The following is a 23,878-nucleotide window of genomic DNA, read 5'->3' on the forward strand; positions in this document are numbered from 1 at the left end:
TATATCAATAATTGTCATTTTTAATCCATTTTTTCTGTGTTTTTAGTTCAAAAAACATTTTGTAAAATCTAAAAATATATTTAAAAAAACTCAAATAAACATTGTTTTAGATCTATAAAAAAACGGAATATTATATATATATAATATATTATATCTAAGATGCTCCAATGTTTATTAAATTTCCTGATTTTCACCCCTTTTAAAATCAATAATTGTCATTTTTTAATCATTTTTTCTGTGTTTTTAGTTCAAAAATCATTTTGCAAAATCTAAAAATATATATATAAAAAAAGCTGAAATAAACATTGTTTTAGATCTATAAAAACGGAATATTCAGGGCTTTTAATCCAGTTCTTTTAATCCATTTATAAAAAAAATCTAAATATCATTCCTTAAAAGGTCCGGCCCACGTGAAATCAAATTGACGTTAAATCTGCCCGCGAACCAACCTGAGTCTGACACCCTTGAGCTAAGCTAATAGCTTAGCCTGTTGTTCTCCATTTTATTAATGTTACCTAGCCATAACATTTCTTCTTTAAAAAATTGCCCTCACAAAAATGTGATAATTTTTTTTGTCCGGTGCGAATTATAGTCTAAAAAATACAACGACATATTCTTCCGTCATGGCTTCAAGCGTCCGACAACCCCAAACAAAACGTGACTAGCATCATGCTAGCTAGCATGTCCGCTTCGTTGAAGCAAACAGCGGCAATCCATTCTTTTATAAATCTATGAGGTAGCTTAAATGGCTAAATAACTATCTTTCCTTCTCAAAAAATAAAAGGTCCGCTAAAGGCTACCCTCGTCGCGCTGCTACGCTAAATTTCCCTAGCAACAAGAAAGCGTGGCGCGAGTTAGCCTGCCAAAACCCACAAATTATTCCTTTTAATAAAGTGTCTACACCCTGCAAAAATTGGGCATAAAATATTAATGAGGTTTCGATTTGGATGGGAAAACTGAAGAGACTTCTTGGATAGCATCTAGATCAGGGGTGTCAAAAATATGGTCCGCTAGGGGGTCCGATCCGGGAGCCTGGCGGGGTTCTTCTGCCTGACGGGCACTTTGCAGCTGATTCATGCTGTGATTAAAAGCTTTCATTTTTCGATACGAGTGCAGCCAAACCGGTTGTTTGCGATTTGTGCAATCAAATGCGCTGAAATCCATTTGCTATCTGTCAAAACATCCCCGTCAATGGCAACCAATGAGCTCGTAAGGAGCCTTGAAATGCACAAAAACCAACAGGAAGTCACTTGAAAATGGACAAAAATCAGCAGGAAGCAACAAACGAGTGAACACGTAAAGTCCCTTAAAACGTATTTTCTGGCATATACGCCGTATATGTCGCTAAAAAAATGATGACTGAATCCAGGCTACGGCTTATATGCGCACAAATTAGACTTGACATGCACAAAACTGATAGGTGACAAAGAACAAACGCCATAACGCAATATAGTATTTGAGAAATAGCCCGTGTCATGATTTTTCTTAAGATTTTCCATTCAAAAATTGTGAGACAAGGGGCGGCTTATACGAGAGAAATTGTCAAATTCAACGATTTTATGGCAATTTTATTATTTGTATGGCCTATACGAGAGAAATTGTCAAATTCAACTCAACAATTTTACGGCAATTTTATCATTTGTATGGTTTATGAGAGAAATTGTCAAATTCAATGATTTTACGGCAATTTTATCATTTGTATGGCTTATACAAGATAAATTGTCAAATTCAACTCAACTATTTTTCGGCAATTTTATTATTTGTATGGCTTATACAGGATAAAGTGTCAAATTCAACTCAACAATTTTACAGCAATATTTTCATTTGTATGGCTTATACGAGAGAAATTGTCAAATTCAACGATTTTACGGCAATTTTATCATTCGTATGGCTTATACGAGAGACATTGTCAAATTCAACGATTTTATGGCAATTTTATTATTTGTATGGCCTATACGAGAGAAATTGTCAAATTCAACTCAACAATTTTACGGCAATTTTATCATTTGTATGGTTTATGAGAGAAATTGTCAAATTCAATGATTTTACGGCAATTTTATCATTTGTATGGCTTATACAAGATAAATTGTCAAATTCAACTCAACTATTTTTCGGCAATTTTATTATTTGTATGGCTTATACAGGATAAAGTGTCAAATTCAACTCAACAATTTTACAGCAATATTTTCATTTGTATGGCTTATACGAGAGAAATTGTCAAATTCAACGATTTTACGGCAATTTTATCATTTTTATGGCTTATACGAGAGAAATTGTCAAATTCAACAATTTTACGGCCATTTTATCATTTGTATGGCTAATACGAGAAAAACTGTCAAATTCAACTCAACGATTTCACGGCAATTTTATCATTTTTGTGGCTTATACGAGAGAAATTGTCAAATTCAACGATTTTTCGGCAGTTTTATGATTTTTATGGCTCCTACGCGGGGGCGGCTAATACGCGAGAAAATACGGTAATAGGAAATGATCCAAAATTGGCAGCAAGTGACCTGTAAGTACCCTAAAATGAGAATAAAATGTTGCAAAATGAACTTTAGCTTGCTATTGACTATAATAGATGTCCAATTCACTAAAACTGGGTCTTTCAAGGCCATTGACGGCGCCAGATGTCCTATTCATCGCGACCGGGAGTGACAAACAGCCCACTCTCGGGGTCCGCCGGCCAAAGTGAGTCCGACACCCCCGAGTGAGGCCACGAGGGAACGAGGCGCCGCCACGCCGATTCCCATAATGCAACGTGGCACCCGGCTTGATAGCGGCAAGTCGGATAAAAGGTCTGCGGGGATCGTGACGGCCGGACAAGAGTTGTTTAACGAGGCAATCTAGAGGTCGAGAGCTTTGGACGCTCCGCCCTCGACGCATTGACATTTCATCACACGCACACACACAGATACGGGGGATTGATCCCCGGAAAAGTGTGTGCGAGGCTTTTGCGAAGTGTCGCTAGTCGGATCAAGGCGCCTTTTCTTTTCTGTCTTTTTTTAATGCGAGTGTAACTCGTTTTGAATAGATGTTTTACATATATGAAAAATAAAAGGGGGCTTGGTGGGCAAGTGTTTGACGTGTCTGCCTCGTAATTCTGGGGTCGAGGGTTCGATTCCAATTCCGGACCCCACTGTGTGTGGTGTTGCAAAAAAAAACATTATCTTTGAATAGATGTTTTACATATATGAAGGATAAAAGGTGGCTTGGTGGACAAGTGTTTAGCGTGTCTGCCTCGCAGTTCTGGGGTCGAGGGTTCGATTCCAATTCCGGACCCCACTGTGTGGTGTTGCAAAAAAATGATTATCTTTGAATAGATGTTTTACATATATGAAAAATAAAAGGTGGCTCGTTGGACAAGTGTTTAGCGTGTCTGCCTCGCAGTTCTGGGGTCGAGGGTTCGATTCCAATTCCGGCCCCCATTGTGTGGTGTTGCAAAAAAACATTATCTTTGAATAGATGTTTTACATATATGAAGAATAAAAGGTGTCTTGGTGGACAAGTGTTTAGCGTGTCTGCCTTGCAGTTCTAGGGTTGAGGGTTCGATTCCAATTCTGGACCCCACTGTGTGTGGTGTTGCAAAAAAACATTATCTTTGAATAGATGTTTTACATATATGAAAAATAAAAGTTGTCTCGGTGAACAAGTGTTTGGCGTGTCTGCCTCGCAGTTCTGGGGCCGAGGGTTCGATTCCAATTCCGGACCCCACTGTGAGGTGTTTGCATTTTTTCCGGGCACTCCCACATTCCTAAAAACATACATGCTAGGCTAATTGTAAGCTAAATTGTCTTTGGATATGAGTGTGATTGGTCGTTTGTCTCATTATGCCCTGTGATTGGTTGGCCACCGATTCAAGGTGTTCAAAACCAGCTCCAGCACCCCCTGCGAGCCTTATAAGGATAAGCAGTTCAGAAAATGAATGAATACACACACACACATTCATATAAAAAAAGAGTAATGAATAGCAAGGGAACGGTCGCCGCGGGTGGCTTTTTAATGTAGACACCAACGCGGCCGGCGCTCGCCATCAGTCACGCTGGACGGGCGGCGGAGAAAAGCGAGCGGCATCGCCGGGCGCAAAACTGATAAACGACTCGGCGAAGGATCATTGAGCCCCCCCTAACCCGTGAACGCGGGGGTCGTCGCCGACGCCGCCGGAAGACGGATGAACGCGGCGGGCCTGGCAAAAGAAAGGAGGCGCGCGGGGGTCGCGGCGACCGGTCGCCACAAGACGGATGGACGCGGCGAGGAAGGCAAAGGAAAAAGAGACCGGTCGAGAAAGGTCGTCGTGTCGCCTTTCGTTCGTCTCTGTGACGGAGACGGCCTATTGGTCGTCGGGTGACTGGACGCCGCGAAGGCTAAACGAGCTAATTAGCAAAAGATGAAGACGCAGTGTGTCGCTCGGTTGCCGTGACGACAAGAGGGAGGACATTAACAAAACTTTCTAAATAGTGTTTGAGGTTAAACTGGTGACTTGGTTTAATTTCATCTTGTAAAATTGGGTGAGATTATTTATTTATTAGTTGAATTATTTGCATTTGGCTTTGCTAATCATAATAAAAATCCAATCCAAAGTCCTTTCATTTTTGTGGACTTATTGTTGCCTGCAATATATTGATTTAATGCACAGGTGTCAAAGTGGCGGCCCGCGGGCCGAATCTGGCCCGCCACCTCATTTTGTGCGGCCCGGGAAAGTAAATCATGAATGCTGACTTTCTGTTTTAGGATCAAATTCAAATGAAGAGTATAGAGGTATATTAAATTTCCTGATTTTTGAGTTCAAAAATCATTTTGTAAAATCTAAAAATATATTTTAAAAATAAATAAAATGAACATTGTTTTAGATCTATAAAAAACGGAATATTCAGGGCTTTTAATGCAGTTCTTTTAATCCATTTATAAAAAAAATCTAAATATTATATCTAAAATGGTCCGATGTATATTAAATTTCCTGATTTTCCCCCTTTGAAACTGGGTGGTTGTAGTACATTTGGAACTTTGGCCATTTCCCCCAGAGCACTGGTGTCAAAGTGGCGGCCCGGGGGCCTAACCTGGCCCGCCGCATCATTTTGTCCGGCCCGAAAAAGTAAATCATGAGTGCCCAATTTCTGTTTCATAATCAAATTCAAATGAAGTTTATAGATGTATAGGGATATTTCCTGTTTTTCCCCTTTTTAAATCAATAATTGCACTTTTTTAATCCAAAATTTAGTTTTCATATTGTTGTTTTTAGTTGAAAAGGCATTTTTTTAAAATCAGTTTTAGATCTATAACACACTAAATATTTAGGGCTTCTGATCCAGTTCTTTTAATCCAATTTTCAAAAAAAATCTAAATATGATATCTAAATGTTTTTATTTTTCACTGTAAATGAACAGATTTTAAAAAATAAAATAAATTAAATTAAAATAAATAAATAAAAAACAAAAGGTTAAAACATGATAGATTAAATATTTGCCCTGTTTTAGATTAGATTAATTTTTATTCATCCTGTATTCAGAAAATTCAGTTTGTAGCAGTAGCAAGCACAGACACAGAAAAAGACAATGTAGACCTAGATAAAACTGGAACCACACACAGGAGGCTGAAGTTGAATTTTCTAATGAAAAAATAAATAAATACATTTAAAAAATCTATTACAAGAGAATATTTGCTATTAAGAGGCTCAAAAAGAAGATTTGTACTCATTTTAATGTCCAAAAATGATCTCTCCATGATCGGAAAAGATGTCAATTCATGAATCGACTAATTTTGGCAGCCATGTTGTTAGACATAACGGCCCTCCGGATGAAAGCGAAACTAATACAAAAAAACGAGTTTGACACCCCTGCCCTAGAGCTAGCTAAACATTTGAAATATAGCCATGGATTATCGTCCATCTTTTTTCACGCGAGCGCCGGTCCGAATCGAAGAGGCTCGGCCATCTGTGGCGAGAGCGGGCCTTCTTCCCGCGCCATCCCACCTGCTCGTTACGGTGGCACACACGTGTGCGCCCACGCACATCCCCAGAGTGTACACGCACGCCGGGATTTGTTTACGCGCTAAAGTCTGTCTTGCATGACACCTTCGAGCTGTATTTGCATCGCTAATTAGCGCGGGGCGACGGCGGCGCGCTAATGGCTTTGCTTTCGTTGGCAAATTCCGACGGAGCACCAAAGACGACAACGGCGAGATGTTTGCGGCCGAGAGCTCGCGTCCACGTTCAGCGAAGACGCCACTTGTGGTCGACGTTTCTTTGGCGATTTGACAACGGATAATTTACGACACAGGTGTCAAAGTGCTGGCCCGGGGGCCAAATCTGGCCCGCCGCATCATTTTGTGTGGCCCGAGAAAGTAAATAATGAGTGCCGACTTTCTATTTTAGGATCAAATTAAAATGAAGAGTATAGATGTATATTAAATTTCCTGATTTTCCCCCTTTGAAATCAATAATTGTCATTTTTTAATTCATTTTTTGTTTTAGTTCAAAAATCGTTTTGTAAAATCTAAAAATATATAAGAAAAGCTAAAATAAACATTATTTTAGATCTATAAAAAACGGAATATTCAGGGATTTTAATCCATTTATTAAAAAAAATCTAAATATTATATCTAAAATGGTCCGATGTATATTAAATTTCCTGTATAGATGTACATTACATTTCCTGATTTTCCCCCTTTGAAATCAATAATTGCATTTTTTTAATCCATTTTTTTGTGTTTTTAGTTCAAAAAGCACGTTTTTATAATGAAAAAATCTTCAATTCAGGCTATATTCTGTTGCATTTTACATCTTTAACACGAGAGGGAGTTATCACTTAATTTGGGAATTTAAGTAATCGCAATTTATTCACTTCTTCGCGATTTTCCTGCTATATATATATATATATATATATATATATATATATATATATATATATATATATATATATATATATATATTTTTTTTAAATTAAGTTCATAAAAATGTGAAAAGTCTGGTTTTTAAGCCGCTGCCACATTTTGATGATGAAAATATCTTCAGTTCATCCTATATTCTGTTGCATTTCACATCTTTAACACTAGAGGGAGTCATCACTTAATTTTGGAATTTAATCTTACGTTATCATAAATCTTTTTTTTTTTAAATGATCCAATCTGATCTTTTTTTTTACTGGATGATCCACGTTTGTTTCAGTCATGTTAATACAATTTTACTGCAAAATTACTGTTGTCGGACGATTAACATTTTTAATCGTTATTAATCGCATGTGGTCTAGAGTTAAATTCCTGTTATTCTTTTCATGTTTTAAATCCAAAATTGATGACATTTATTTTTTTATCAGATCTGCGCTCGATCCCTGCAAGCCCTCCCAGCCAAAATGGATTGGACATCTATCTCCGTCAATGGCAGTCAAGGAGTAAATACTAATAATGAATACACATTTTCTTTTGCGATTATAATTTTCTTTCTAACTGAAAGTGGCCCTCAGAGAAGAAAAAAAAAAGTTGAGACACCCCGGCGCTAAAAAAAGAGATTAATTGGTGACTTTTGGGAGGAAATCACGCAATTAATCATGATTCCTTGTGTTTTCATGTCGGCGTAATTAATCACAGTTATTAAGAGCAATAAACACTGACTGGTTTGTGTGCCTTATCCATACATTGAGGACAGAAGCAAAGGGGAAATTATTTTGATAATAATAGAGACTTTACTGTGGAAATCGTGCTTTTAATCACAATTGATTAGACTCGTTAAAAAATTGGAACGTTTCATTTCATTAGAAATTTACATAGTATTTTTAGATTTTACAAAATGATTTTTGAACTAAAAACACAGAAAAAAATGGATTAAAAAATGACAATTATTGATTAAAAAGTGGGAGAATCGGGAAATATAATATACATGTATACTCTTCATTTGAATTTTATCCTAAAACAGAAAGTCGGCACTCATCATTGACTTTCCCGGGCCACACAAAATGATGCGGCGGGCCAGATTTGGCCCCCAGGCCACCATTTTGACACACGTGACCTATAGGTACCGACGTATGCCAAAATGGGAGCGTTTGCCATGAATCTCAAATAAATGAATGGACGAGAAAGAAAGATTTTTGCAGTCACTGTTAGCATTTGAAAACGTTAGAGAGAGAGAGATTGGTCGCCAAGCAACACTTTGATTGGAAAGAAAGACTTCCTTGTCCCAGCACTCAAGGAAATGACGATGGGTCGAGCGGCGGCAGATAGCAAACGGTGGCTCTTGTCATCTTCTCCGTGTCTTCCTACGTACGTCTTGTTTAGCCGCACTTTACATTATTGGATGGCGCAAAAGGAAAGCGGCTTCATTAGGGCGCTGGCTTCGCCTTTTTTTTTTTGGTTGTTGACTTCCACGTGACACAAAGTGCTTTTTGTTGCCCGGGTAGCGCTGATTGAAGGAGATGAGCGCCATGCCGACCTCCCTTGATGACCAAATAATGGAGCCTTTCCTCTTTGTTGACGACGGAGGAGGTCGGCAGACGCCGCTCAGTCCGTTTTGGTCCCCGGAGCTTTTAGCATACCGCTCAATTTAAACTTTTTTGCCGGATTTTATCCGTTTTTTGATCATTTCAAATGGTGTACGCCACAAAACCCCCGCAAGTCCGGGGATAACATGCAAACTCCCCACAGCCAGGACTCGCCTGGGATCGAACCCTCGACCGACGGACTGCGAGGCAGACCCGCTAACCACTTTTCCACCGGGCCAACATTTATTTTTCATTCATGAAAAACATCTATTTAAAGATAATTTGATCATTTTTTGGCAAAAGTCCAGTTTTTTCAAAGGTCGCGAGTACTTTTTCTGTCCACGGCGTGCTGGTGGCGAGCGCGGGTCGTGAGAAACGGCGCTATTTGCCAGTCTTCCGGCGTCCCGGGCGCCACAAAGGCTGGCATTGATGACCTCGCAGATGAGCGCCGACAGACGTCCATCAAAAAAATACAAAATAACAAGTGCGCTTTTTCATTTAGTATTCAAAAAACGAATGGAAAAAAAGACAAAAATAGAGGGTTTCGTCATAAAAGCCTTGCATTATAAAGCTTCATTTTAGATAAGATTCAATACGCCGGTGCCAAGGATGGTCAGACAAATGTGTGGCTTTTTTTTCTTTTTCTTTTTCTTCATCATTCGGCTGTGAATTCCAAGAAATTTGTCACCAGTTCGCGACCAATCCATTTTTAAGTGGGAGGGTTGCACTTCATTTGCGCTCCATGGCAGACATTCATTTAAAATGTTTTTATTCTTTTTGTTGGCATTTTCAAATGTTTTATTCTTTTTGTTGGCATTTTTAAATGTTTTATTCTTTTTGTTTAGATTTTTAAATGTATTTATTTTTTTCTTTACATTTTAAAATGTTTTTATTCTTTTTGTTTGCATTTTTTAATGTTTTTATTATTTTGTTTACATTTTTATTCTTTTTGTTTACATTTTAAATGTTTTTATTCTTCTTGTTTACATTTTTAAATGTTTTTATTTTTTTTGTTTAATTTTTTTAATGTTTTTATTCTTTTTGTTGACATTTTTAAATGTTTTTATTCTTTTTGTTGACATTTTTAAATGTTTTTATTCTTTTTGTTTACATTTTATTCTTTTTTTTTAAATTTGTATTCTTTTTTTACATTTTTAAATGTTTTTATTCTTTTTGTTGACATTTTTATTCTTTTTTTTACATTTTTAAATGTTTTTATTCTTTTTGTTGACATTTTTAAATGTTTTTATTCTTTTTGTTGACATTTTTAAATGTTATTATTCTTTTTGTCTACATTATTAAATGTTTTTATTGTTTTTGTTTACATATTTAAATGTTAATATTCTTTTAGTGCACATTTTTAAATGTTTTTATTATTTTTGTTTACATTTTTACATGTTTTTGTTCTTTTTGTTTACATTTTTATATAAAAAAGAAATATTTACAAATATTTTAAAGAATTTAAGGAAAAAAAACTTTTTAAAGCTTTCTCTTTTTGAATTGAAAATATACATAAATAATTTTTTTTAACAAATAAAAGGATACCATTAGAGCAGTACTTTTGCTATTTATTTTTATGACATTAAATTACTTATGTAAAAAGAATCAAAAATGAAAATTCATGTTAAAATATTGAAGTTTTTTTTTAAATAAAATATTTTACCTTCACTAAAATTTACCCAACCACAGCATTTTGCTAGGATTATTGGTTATAATCTCATATTTAATTAAAATATGAAAATTAATTTGAATAAAACATTTCAAATAAATATTTTTGAAAGAAAAAGCGTGGCTACATAATGTAAAATTAAAAGCAAATAATTGGCTTCGTATTTAAACTAAATGCATTAAATTATATGTCATTGTACATCACAGCTTTATACTTACAAGGGTTTTATTTTGAAGAAATGTTGGACTTCCTGAAAAATGGCTTCAAGCTATGAAGAAAACCAATTTACAAATAAATCAATTTCATTAATTTTAACAAAGTAGATGTGAGCAATAAGATTTTATTCCCATTTTGAATCCTGCTTTTGCAAAGGTTGCCGCAAAGCTAATAATTACATTACAAGCTCTTTAATAGAATCTACGCGTTATCTGATTTTGATCTCTTGGGGACTGTCTTTTTTTGTTTTGTTTTTAATTAAACTGCTTGAATTAAAACCCCCTGCCCACGGTGTTAAGTGGAAGATTTTCTGTGTTGGCATCTTGCTATAATTAGAGTACATATTTCCCAGATTAGAACGCAAATAGCACATTTAAATGCCCTGCCGGAATTTGAGCGGAATGTTATTTACGCGTCTAATGAGGATTGGTCGCGTGTGGAGAAAGCGGATCGGACGTGAGAACCTTCATTAATTGGCGTTAAGTCAGCAGCGGTCACGCGATTAACTTGATCAAATATCTTAATCCCGAGAAAGCTCTCGTCGGGAATCGTTATTTTGTGTCCATCGGTCGGATGGGGAGGGAGGAAATTGGACATTTTTCAACTTGCTGGGATATTCCAAAAAGTCTCTGGAAGCCATGCTGGGAAAGGAACAGGAAGTGGGCTAGTTTCCAGGGACCCTTGCCTTCAAGGAAATTATTTTAAAAATTCAGCCCCTGAAGCCGGTTTGAGTTAGCAGTTTGAAATTTGGTGGATGTGTCTATGAGGAATAGAGCCACCAAAAAGTCTCTTGAAGGGGTGGTTGAAAAGGAACAGGAAGTGGGCTATGTGGGTTTTAAGAAGAATTTCCCATGGTCTTTGGCTTCTAGGAAATTATTTTAAAAATTCAGCCCCTGAAGCCGGTTTGAGTTAGCAGTTTGAAATTTGGTGGATGTGTCTATGATGAGTAGAGCCACCAAAAAGTCTCTTGAAGCCATGGTTGAAAGGGAACAGGAAGTGGGCTATGTGGGTTTAATAAGATTTTCCAATGGTCTTTGCCTTGTAGGAAATGACTGGAAAATTCAGACCCTTTAGCCAGTTTGTGTTGGCAGTTTGAAATTTGGTGGTTGTGTCTATCAGGAATAGAGCCATCAAAAAGTCTCTTGAAGCCATGGTTGAAAATGAACAGGAAGTGGGATATATAGGTTTTAAGAAGAATTTCCCAGGGTCTTTGGCTTCTAGGAAATTATTTTAAAAATTCAGCCCCTGAAGCCAGTTTGTGTTAGAAGTTAGAAATTTGGTGGATGTGTCTATGATGAACAGGGCCACCAAAAAGTCTCTTGAAGGTGTGGTTGAAAAGGAACAGGAAGTGGGCTATGTGGGTTTTAATAAGATTTTCCAAAGGTCTTTGCCTACTTGGAAATGATTTAAAAAATTCAGCCCCTGAAGCCAGTTTGAGTTAGCAGTTTCAAATTTGGTGGTCATGTCCATGAGGAATAGAGCCACCAAAAAGTCTCTGAAGGGGTGGTGGAAAAGGAACAGGAAGTGGGCTATGTGGGTTTTAAGAAGATTTTCCCATGGTCTACAGCTTCTAGGAAAGGATTTTAAAAATTCAGCCCCTGAAGCCGGTTTAAGTTAGCAGTTTGAAATTTGGTGGTGGTCACTATGATGAATAGAGCCACCAAAAATTCTCTTGAAGTCATGGTTGAAAAGCAACAGGAAGTGGGCTACATGAGTTTCAATAAGAATTTCCAATGGTCTTTGCCTACTTGGAAATGATTGGAAAATGAAGAGCTCCTTTAGCTAGTTTGAGTTAGCAATTTGAAATTTGGTGGTCGTGTCTATGATGAATAGAGCCACCAAAAAGTCTCTTGAAGGTGTGGTTGAAAAGGAACAGGAAGTGGGCTATATGAGTTTTAAGAAGATTTTCCCAAGTGGGTTTTTTTGGTTGGAATTTGAGCTCATTTGGAATTCCACATATACCGGTCACCATTTTTTTTCACCAAACCTCGACAAAGTCAATCACTTTGTTCCCCTTCGACGAAGGTCTCGTTCACGCCCGTTTCCCACCACGACGGCGTTGGCCCGAGACGCTCCTCCGGCGCCACCACCACGTAAAACCTACGCCTCTGGCCTCGCCGTTTACGACGCGTTCCCTTTCTCTACGCCACCGACTTTATGTCCCCGTTGACGGAAGCGCTAACGACGCGGCTTTAGGACGCGACCTTTGCAAAATATACATTTGATTGGCCTTCCGTTACTTGCATTATATTCGCATTTTGCAGGCCGCTGGCTCGCCGCATTATTGTCAACGTGACAAATATCTTCGCCGTGTGTGTGTGGGTTTGTCGGGGGCTACGGAATCAATCAATACAAAAAAAAAAGTTAAGACGCCCATGTCGGAGTGCGTCCAATCGCCTCTAAATTGAATTCCCCCGCCGCCGCTGATGGATCCTCCTGAAATTAATCTGCGGTTAAGTATTGCATAGCGGCTCGCTTGTGAGCCAGCGCCAGCTATAAAAACCCGCGTCGCTACTGTCTGCCATTCCTGGAGGACGTGGCGAGGGGGCGAGGGGCTTGTGGGGGGGGGGGTCTACAAATCAGCCGCGTCGTTAAGCGGCTAAAGGCAGTCTTTTGGAATTCAATTAAAAAGAAGAAGTTCTTAAAGGAGGAAAGCGCAAGGACACGCACGGCCAAATCATCACAATGGCGAAGACTTATTTGGCAAACAACGTGATCGATTGAGTCATATTTGGGGAGAGCGTGGATCGTAACTCTCCAGGTGACAGGTGGCTCTTTTCATCCTTCTCTTGAGAATATAAATGAGTTTGTCACCGGCGATTGAAGTGGGACGGGGGGAATTTAGATTAGCTTAGATTACATTTAAGTTTATTCATCCCGTGGTACTCGGACTGGTGTTCAATCTTTTGAACCCCCCTCCCCCAAAATTGTTTGCATGGTGGGAGGGGCGGGCCGGAAAAGCACTGACGACATTGGCACGGTTTTAAGCCCGCCCCTAAAATATTAAAATGTGAAAAATCCGAGCAAAAAGAGTTTCTGGCTGTAATTCCGAAATTCAAAACTCATTTATTTTCAAAACAGTTGTACTATATTTTTAAAAAATCATCAAAATGAACCCACTGCAAGAATTTGTTCCTTTCGAATCGGCAATATTTACGATTTGCATGATAATACGGGAGGCCGCACGGACGGTGGAGAAGTGGGTGGGGTGAGCGTCTCGCAGTTCTGGGGACGAGGGTTCGATCCCTGATGGGTCCTCACTGTGTGTTTACTATCTTTTTTCCAGGTTCTGTCCCAAAAACATACATGCTAAACTAGGCTAGCTGGTTAAATACTCAAAATTGCCTAATACACATGTGTCAAAGTGGCGGCCCGGGGGCCAAATCTGGCCCGCCGCATCATTTTGCACGGCCCAAGAAAGTAAATGATGAGTGTCGACTTTCTGTTTTAGGATCAAATTAAAATGAAGATTATAGATGTATATTATATTTCCTGATTTTTCCCCTTTCAAATCAATCATTGTCATTTTTTAATCCATTTTTTCTGTGTTTTTAGTTAAAAATCATTTTGTAAAATCTAAAAATATATTTAAAAAAGGTAAAATAAACATTGTTTTAGATCTATAAAAAACTGAATATTCAGGGCTTTTAATCCAGTTCTTTTAATCCATTTATAAAAATAAATAAAATCTAAATATTATATCTAAAATGGTCCGATGTATATTAAATTTCCTGATTTTCCCCCTTTTAAATCAATAATTGTCATTTTTTAATCAATTTTTTCTGTGTTTTTAGTTCGAAAATCATTTTGTAAAATCTAAAAATATATTTAAAAAAAGCTAAAATAAACATTGTTTTACATCTATAAAAAACGGAATATTCAGGGCTTTTAATCCAGTTCTTTTAATCCATTTATAAAAAAAATCTAAATATTATATCTAAAATGGTCCGGCCCAGGTGAAATCGAGTTGACGTTAATGCGGCCCGTGAACCAACCCGAGGCTGACACCCTTGGCTATGATTGGTTGTTTTTTGTCTCCTTGTAACCTGCGATTGGCTGCCCACCAATTCAGGATGTCCCCCATAGTTGGCTGGGTTAGGCTCCAGCACCCCCTGCCACCCTTGTAAGGATTAACCGATCAGAAAATAAATAAATAAATGATAATACTGGCCTAAGCGGGTACCTTGTACGGACGAAAAAAGCATACTTTACATGAAGATTGGCTTTTTTCGAGGGTTGCTCGGGTCAAAAAAAAAGTTAGCTTCGAAGTTTGGACCGAGCGCCAAATGACAAGTCCAGTTTTATCTAGCGGCTGTTATTTTCTTGTATTTTTTATCGCGGGGCGATAAGGCGCTAGCCCGCTTAGCCATTTGCTGTGCCCACTATTAAATCATCCATCTTTGCCGCGCAAACGGGACGCGGCTCGCGCAACACAATCTCTGCAAAAAAGAAAAAAAAAGGGGAGATGCTACGGCCAATCATCGGCGTCTGTCGCTCGCCGCGTGGAAATGCGTTGGCTTGGTTCGGTGGTCGTTAGGGTTAACGAGGCCTTGGAGTCAATTGACGCTTTGGCAAATGTACGCCCCGGAGGCGCTTTCGCTTTCAGACATTTAATAGGCATCAGCACACTTTTAAAAAAAATAAATAGCTCATGTATTCATGTCGAAAAAATACATGAATGCAAAAATAAGTACTGAAGAATATCAAGATCTTTGATAAAATAAAGATGAATGATCATATGGTCATAATTTGATGACCGTCTCACAGTTTGGAGATCAAGGTTTTAGTTTTAGATGTGGGTTTTTTCCGGGTATAATTTCCAAAAACATGCTAGTGAAGCTGATTGGACGCTGTAAATTGTTGCTATGGATGAGCGTGATTGGTTGGTTGCCTTTTTGAGCCCAGCAATTGGCCATTTCCTAGGATTCGGCTCCGGCACCCCCTTGTGAAAATAAGCGGTACAGGAAGTTTGACCCTTTACATTCAAAATAAATAATTTTTTAAAAAGAAAAAAATCTTGTGTAAGGCACAGGTGTCAAAGTGGCGGCCTGGGGGCCAAATCTGGCCCGCTGCCTCATTTTGTGCGGCCCGGAAAGTAAATGATGAGTGCCGACTTTCTGTTTTAGGATCAAATTAAAATGAAGAGTATAGATGTATACTCAATTTCCTGAGTTTCCCCCTTTTAAATCAATAATTGTCATTTTTTATTCCATTTTTTTTTCTGTGTTTTTAGTTCAAAAATCATTTTGTAAAATCTAAAAATATATTTAAAAAAGCTAGAATAAACATTGTTTTAGATCTATAAAAAACGGAATATTCAGGGCTTTTAATCCAGTTCTTTTAATCCATTTATATAAAAAAAATTCTAAATATTATATCTAACATGGTCCGATGTATATTAAATTTCCTGATTTTCCCCCTTTTAAATCAATAATTATCATTTTTAAATCCATGTTTTGTGTTTTAGTTCAAAAATCATTTTGTAAAATCTAAAAATATATAAAAAAGCTAAAATAAACATTGTTTTAGATCTATAAAAATACTGAATATTCAGGGGTTTTAATCCACTTCTTTAAATCCATTTATTTAAAAAAATTCTAAATATTATATCTAAAATGGTCCGGCCCACGTGAAATCAAGTTGACGTTAAAGCGGCCCACGAACCAACCCGAATCATCTGACACCCTTGCGTGTGAAATGTGTGATTGGTTGTCTGTCTTGTTGAGCCCAGCGATTGGCCGTTTCCTAGGATTAGGCTCCGGCACCCCCTGATCACCAATAAGCGGTACAGGAATTCAAAATAAATCATTTTTAAGAAGAAAAAAATATTGTGTAAGGATTCTTTGTACGTTTACTGTTAAAATAATTGCATAATTGCTAGCATTTGATCAGCTGTCAATCATTCATCCATTCAATTTTTGTAATGTGGATCCTCACGAGAGTCTCAAAAGGGTGCTGGAGCCTATCCCAGCCAACTCGGCGGGCGGAGAACCCCCTGAAACGGTTTCCTAGAGAAAACCGGAGTACCCGGAGAAAAGCCACGCAAATCCTTTTCCCAGTATTGAAGCGGAGATGCTAACCGCTATAGCGCTTGTTATTTTGTCAACGACCTCGAGGGGAAGGCTACTTTGAACGCAGGAATACTTGGAAAGCAAAGTGAATGGTCGCTCCCTCCCTCGCTCGCTCGCTCGCTCGCTCGCTCGTCGACAGAAATTATTGAACCAAACAAGTCACTTAAGCAAACTCCCCCCCTTTGAAATTGGACCACCGGCGTATCGAGCGGCGAAGCGGAGCAGCGGCCTGACGCCGTGTTTTGCAACGCCTACAATTGATTTCGTGGAAAAAGCTTGCCGGGAGCTTCTAATGTACACAAACACCCTCCGAAAGTGGCAAAGAAGGGAAAAAAAATCACTTCCACCGACGCTAACGGATGTCCAATCCATGACCGCTCGCTGCTAGATTGGACGTCCATCGCTGTCAACGCCGACCAACGACTTTTAAGGAGAACACAATTCATGTGCGCAAAATCGGGCGACTCCGACTGGACAAAAATATGCCACGGGGACATCCCCAATACACCCACATTCGTATGTATAACATATCCGTCAATCTCCCCTTATTAATAATTGCATTTTTTCTTATTAAGAGATAAAAAAACTGAAAATTACACACATAGGGCGCACTTAAGTCTAAAATCGCTCAATCAGTACGAAATTAAAGATTCTGTAGATTCTGCTGTATGACGCTTGACTGGCTGGGTACATTGCTTGCTGACGCGCTATATTTATATAGTGAAATTTCGGAAGTGACTGCGCATATCATGCTCAAAATAGGACAATATTAGCAGTCGAGGGTGACATTTTCGTCTGATGCCAGTGACCGAGACCATCCGGATTAGAGCCCAAAATGGGTCAAACCAGACCGGGTTGATAAAAAACATATGTCAAAAAAACCCGTACAAAAGTTGTTATACGGCATACACAATTTGAAATGATCAACAACAACAAAAACGTATAGAATACGGGAAAAAAACGTATAAGGTGTCAAAGTGGCGTCAAATCTGGCCCGCCGCATCATTTTATGCGGCCCGACAAAGTAAATGATGAGTGCCGACTTTCTGTTTTAGGATCAAATTCCAATGATTATAGGTGTATATAATATTTCCTAATTTCCCCTTTTTACATCAATAATTGCAATTTTGTAATCCCATTTTTCAGCTATATATATATATATATATATATATATATATATATATATATATATATATATATATATATATATATATATATATAAATATAGCTAAAAATGGAATTACAAAATTGCAATTATTGATGTAAAAAGGGGAAATTAGGAAATATTATATACACCTATAATCATTGGAATTTGATCCTAAAACAGAAAGTCGGCACTCATCATTTACTTTGTCTATATATATATATATATATATATATATATATATATATATATATATATATATATACACACACATATATATATATATTTATATATATACTTTTTTTAATCAAATCTGATTTTTAAAAAGATATATATATATATACATATATATATATACACATCTACATACATATATACATATATATATATATATATATATTAAATCAGATTGAAAGAAATGGATCAGAAACCCTAAATATTCTGTTTTTTGTAATAGATATAAAATGTGTTTAAAAATGTTTATTTGAGCTTTTTTTTCTTAGTAAGGGAAAATGTATTTTAATTGTTTTTCATTTCAAAAGGAAAGAAAATATTTTTTTTCATGTTCAATATCAAAATGGAAAACAGAAAATATTAATAAAAACACGAAAAGAAAAAAATGGGATTACAAAATTGCAATTATTGATTTAAAAAGGGGAAATTAGGAAATTATATATTGACAATTTAGAAAATTAAAAAAAATCTAAATATTATATCTAAAATAATCCATTTTTTTCTTTGTTTTTAGTTCAAAACTTTTGTAAAATATATAGAAATATTTTCTGTTTTCCACTTTAATATGGAACATAATGATTAAGAGATTTTCCCTTACTAAGCAAAAAAAGTTCAAATAAACAGTTTTATATCTATAAAAAACTGAATATTTAGGGATTTTGATCCAGTTCTTATAATCCAATTTAAATAAAAAATCTAAATATTATATCTAAAATGGTCCGACCCACATGAAATGGAGTTGACGTTAACGCGGCCCGCAAACCAACCCGAGTTCGACACCCTTGGTATAAACCCACATCCAAAAGAAAACCACACGTGGGTTGTCGCACCCAGAGATTTACCACCCAGTCACTTGAACGTCGAATGAGGATGGCGCTCCATCCCCAAAGTGAAAGTGAAAGTGAAAATGAGGAGAGTACGGTCAACGAGGGACGAGGACGGGATTAGCGAGATAATGCTAGCAGATGGAGTGGGCGGGGCCTAGGCTCGTGGCTAAACTCGAAACTCTCCAAACAGATTAAAAAGCGTGGTGGCGCAAAGATGGGCTCTTCCCGCTCAAATTTGGGACGCGCAGCTGGCTGTAATCCTCCAATAGCGCGCTCCGTATCCAAGTGTATTTAGGTACGCGGATTACGGCGGATTAGACGCTCCGATGTGCTTTCGATGCACTTTGCGGACAGGTTGTGCAAACAAACGCACGGGGGAAAAGAACACCCAAATGGCGCACGGGGGGTGGGATTAACCTTAGGGGGCCCCGACGTTACCATCTTCATATTTGGAATAAGAACGGGATTGAAACGAAAAAGAGCCCCGGGCGGAGTTGTCGGAGGGCAGATTAGACGGACATGGCAACACAAAGCGAGGTGACAGCTGATTGGACAAGAGTAGCGCTAGATTGAGCAAATTTTTAGACACGCCGAGCATATGCTGTCAAAAAAGAAGGCGGTGCATTGAGATACCGTATTTTTTCGCATATAAACCGCCTCCGCGTATAAACCGTATCCTTAAAATGATTGAATTTGACAATTTCTCGCGTATAAGCCGCCCTCTGATTCACAATTTTCACCATTGGTTTTTGTCACGTTGAAAAAAATTGCCATAAAATCGTTGAGTTGAATTTGAAAATTTCTCTCATATAAGCCATACAAATGATAAAATTGCCGTAAAATTGTTGAATTTGACAATTTCTCTTGTATTAGCCTTACAAATGATAATATTGCCGTAAAATCGTTGAGTTGAATTTGACAATTTCTCTCGTGTAAGCCATACGAATGATAAAATTGCCGTAAAAATCATTGATTTTGACAATTTCTCTTGTATAAGCCATACAAATGAAAAAATTGCCATAAAATCGTTGAGTTGAATTTGACAATTTCTCTTGTATAACCCATACAAATGATAAAATTGCCGTAAAATCTTTGAATTTGACAATTTCTCTCGTATAAGCCGCCCTTTGACTCAAAATTTTTGAAGGGAAAATCTTGAGAAAAATCATGACATATTTGTCAAACTATTTCTCAAATACTGTATTGCGTTATGGCGATTGGTCTTTGTCACCTTTCAGTTTTGCGCATGTCAAGTCTAATTTGTGCACATATAAGCCGCACCCTCGATTCAGTCATTTTTTTTAGTCATAAATACGGCTTATATGCAAAAAATACAGTATTTCAAACGGATTGGACGTCTGCCAGCGTCAGCCAATGAATTGCAAGTCAATAATGTCAAAATCATCAATAATGTTTCATTCTTGCTACAGTGATGCAGAAGTTTGGTCAAAATAAGGCAGAATTCAAGGAAAGATGTATATATTTTCTTATTTCCATGATATAAACAAGTTGTGTGATTTCAAGTGATTTGTCAACTAATAACAAAAGCCAGGATTGGTTAGTCGACTCTCAACACAATCATTAGTGGCACTTTCCGTCCAAATGACAACAATATTTTCTGCCGCAGACTCCAAATCAATCTGCAAAAGTGCCGTGTAAATTGCCCACCTGACTGTATTTTTCCGACTCTAAAGTCACGCCAGCCAAAGAATACACAATGAAGAAGAAAAATATAAATGCAAGTCACGATAATGGCGGTGCAGTTTTTTGATTTGATCAGAAACCAAGAAAAAACATGATTAAAGTGAAAATGGAGACAAACAGGCTAAATAGGATGCCAATTAAAGCATTATCTTTGTCAAGATGAGCTTCTCAGATAACTATACTTAAACAAAAAACAGCATAACACTCTGTCAGTAATCAGAATAGAAAAAAAACATAAATTGCCATAGAGGATTGGTCGCCAGCCCAGCCAAACTTTAAAAAAAATGCGACTTATAGTCCAGAAACTACAGTACACATGTTTTTTAAAGCAATTAAACACATTGAAGGTAAAATGCGACCATAAAAAAAACAAAAAAGCTTAATAAAATTGGACTTATGGTTCGCAGGACTGTAAAAAAATGGCGCATAAGACGACAATCAACAATCAAGACCGATGAACGCGGTCTTCAAGACCTCAAGACAGTCTGGTGACTCAGGCTTAACATCGATTTCCACTTCATCCGCGAACAAGAACCAATCAAATTTTCCGTCCCACCCGATTGGACGTCTATAGACTTCAATGGCACAGACAAAAAACTGATAAAATATCAGAATCGATTCTTTTCAACAACTGAGCAAGAATATTAAAGAATTTGGCAGACCACTATCCAACTTATCGTCCAACAATGTTGGACATGTCATCAAAAAGTTGTCCAACAAAACACTCTCAAGCCACGCCCCAAATAAAAAATGCTGTCTACATTGGAGGGTTGCCACCTTGAATAATTCAGCGTGAAGCGACTCGCGCATCACAAGATCGTGTTTACGTGTTCGCGTGCAGGGGGCGGAGCCACGCGATCCGAATTAAGGGGCGACCATTCGCTCTCAAAACGGCTCGGACGTCAATCGCAGTCAATCCATTCATTTCACTTTGAGATAAGATGAGGAATGGCGTTCGTTAGTTCGTATCTTGGGACCGAATGTTGTTCAACGACAGCTCGATAGTTAAGTGTCACGCGCACACGCACACGCAAATAACGTTCCTGAACGACAAACGTAAAGTTGAAGGCGCGTCACCCCGTCAACTTCGCCCACGCACACACACACACACGCACGCGCACTCGCGAGAACGCAAGACTCACCACGTTTGTCTTGCACCCGGACGCCGATCTCCACTAGCGGCTCCGTCTCGCGGTCCAGCCGGCGCGCGATGACAATATCCCCGGTGTCACGGCCCACGACCACCGGCGAGCTCTCGGCGTCGTCCGGCTCCACCAGTTCGAAGGCGGCCGCCTGGAAGCGTACCGGGTTCAAGTTCATCACCACCGATCCGATGCCGGCGTCCTCGGAGACGTTGATGAAGAGCGGACCGCCCTCCGCGGCGTCTCGGACGGACCTGGAGCTCCGGGGAAGCGCTTCTCCTGGCTCTCCCGGTTTTCCCGGCTTCTCTCCTCGCTCACCGGACAACCAGCGGCGCGGGGTGACTTCCACCGAGACGCCCTGGCTAGTGCGGGGCGGCCAGCCTCGGTCCCGGGCGAACACCGCGAACTTAATAGCTCCGTCCCGTCGCCCCAGGATGGAGTCCACCAGGAGGACTTCGCCGCTTTTGGGCACCACGTAGAAAGTCCCGTTCTTGGGCGTCGCGAAGTAGAAGAGCTCGGCGTTCTTGCCACTATCCTCGTCCCGCGCCCTCAGCGTGTAGACCACCGTACGCAGCGGGGTGGCGTCATCCAGGCTCATTCGGACGTCGGCGTGCGGGAAAACTGGTCGGTGGTCGTTGAGGTCCAGCACGTCCACTCGGACGGACGCCGCTTTGACGCACGAGCCGCCGCCGAAGAAGCAGCAGGCACCGAGGACCAGCGCGTACTCTGCCCGCTCCTCGCGGTCCAGGACGCCGTTGGTCCTGAGCAGGAGGTAGCCCCGCTTGCGGTGCGCCAGGACGCGGAACCTGTCGCTGCCGTCGCCCATGAGCCTCCAGCGCGGCTGCGGGAGTGATTCCGACTCTCCACCGTCGCTGCCGCACAAGCGCTCGGTGTTCAGCCTCCGCACGGGGACGCTGAGCCCGTTCACCCGGGATCCGCTGGGCGCGTTCTCGAACACATGCCCATGGAAGAAGGGCAGCGCCGACTCCGGCTCCGGTTCCGGTTCCTCCGCGGTCCTGTTGGCGAGCGCGCACGTCAGCAAAATGGGCAAAAGGCTTCCCCGGATCATGACGGGCGCGTCTCAGCACCAGAGTGCCAACTCCTCCGGGGGGGCACCCATGGGTGCTCGGCTCTGCGGGGCGTCTCAAAAAAGGGACGCTTCTTCCGGATCCTCCGAGGTTCGAGGTCCGAGTCCGGTGTGTGGAGGACTGGGGTTGCGAGCGAGAAAGGATGTTGCGCTCGGGAGAACTTTGCGTCCGCCTGTCTGCCTCCTCTTCTTGCCTCTTCTGTTTCTCGCGCGCGCTCTCGCTCTCTCTCGCTCTCTCTCTCTCGCCACCGGCGCGCGCGCCCCCGAGAGCGGGGAAGGAGGGGGAGGGAGGAGGGTGTGTGCACGTGTGTATATGTTCGTCCTCTTCTCGTTTGGCGGCTCCGCGTTGAACCGACGTCTCTTCATTTGACGTCCGCGTCTCAGGGACGACTCTGGGGGGCGACCCCGAGCCCCCTTTGTCACGCGGATCGATGACCCGCCCCCGCGTGCACATCACCTCGCTCTTTCCCCCCGATAGCACGGCACTTGAGTGGATTAAAAGAAATCCGAAATCGATCCGGTCAAGTGCTCGGGGTCGACGCCGTGGGAAATGGACGACACGATGCCGGAAGTGGGTCTTTTCTTCTTCTTCGTTTTGTATTTCGTAGGATGCCGCCCGCTCGGTGATAGACGTCCAATCCGCTTGGCATGGGAGGAGTGGAAGTCCGACGCGGAAGTGTATCGCGTTTGTTTGTGGCGGAGGCGAGAAAAGGCGGTGGAGACAAAAGCAGGGTTTTTAACATGAGTTAAAGAAAGGCAGGGTTAGAAAATCACACCCCCCAAAAAAGCGACATCGACGAGGGAGGATTCGAGAAGAAAAGAACAAACAATGGCTGACGAGGATTAACGAGACGAGGAACAGGTGCGAGACACCAAGTAGCAACAGGTGAAAAAAATCAACAACACAAGACATGCTTAGGCAGGAATATGATAAAAAAAACACACAAAAAACAAAGAAAACACGACGCTGTTCTCAAAATCGTGAACAAACTGACTTTTTTTCGTACTTGCACAGATAAAGAGATTAAATAAACATGCAAGTCGTTTTACAATGGAAGATATGTTTCCTTTTTTTCCTGCGCACGTATTTAAGTCCTATCGTTTGTCTTTGTCGTGTGTATTATTATATTTACTGTTTTTGTTGTATTTTGGAGGTAGAAATTGTTGAAATTGAGGCAAGATGAGAATTTCGGATTGTTTTAACTTTGCGTTAACTGGTCAATGTTTCCTGGATATAAAAGCACTTTCAAAATAAAAGTAGGGTAAGTTATGCTTTTGTATTTTTTCATATATTCATTTCACATTTAATTGTAATA

At 39.7% G+C, this 23,878-nt stretch overlaps 1 protein-coding gene across 1 annotated transcript in view; it reads right to left on the reverse strand.

The window, feature by feature from the left end:
- Positions 1-23,124, reverse strand: part of LOC144089030 (neural-cadherin) — a 218,647-nt gene extending 195,523 nt beyond the window's left edge. The window contains exon 1 of the mRNA XM_077619838.1: positions 21,476-23,124. Coding sequence (XP_077475964.1) covers positions 21,476-22,544 — 1,069 coding nt within the window. The 5' untranslated portion in view covers positions 22,545-23,124. The remainder of the gene's footprint in view (positions 1-21,475) is intronic.
- Between the last annotated feature and the right edge of the window lie 754 nt (positions 23,125-23,878).

This window comes from Stigmatopora argus, chromosome 2 (genome assembly GCF_051989625.1).
Source record: "Stigmatopora argus isolate UIUO_Sarg chromosome 2, RoL_Sarg_1.0, whole genome shotgun sequence".
Lineage (NCBI taxonomy): Eukaryota > Metazoa > Chordata > Actinopteri > Syngnathiformes > Syngnathidae > Stigmatopora > Stigmatopora argus.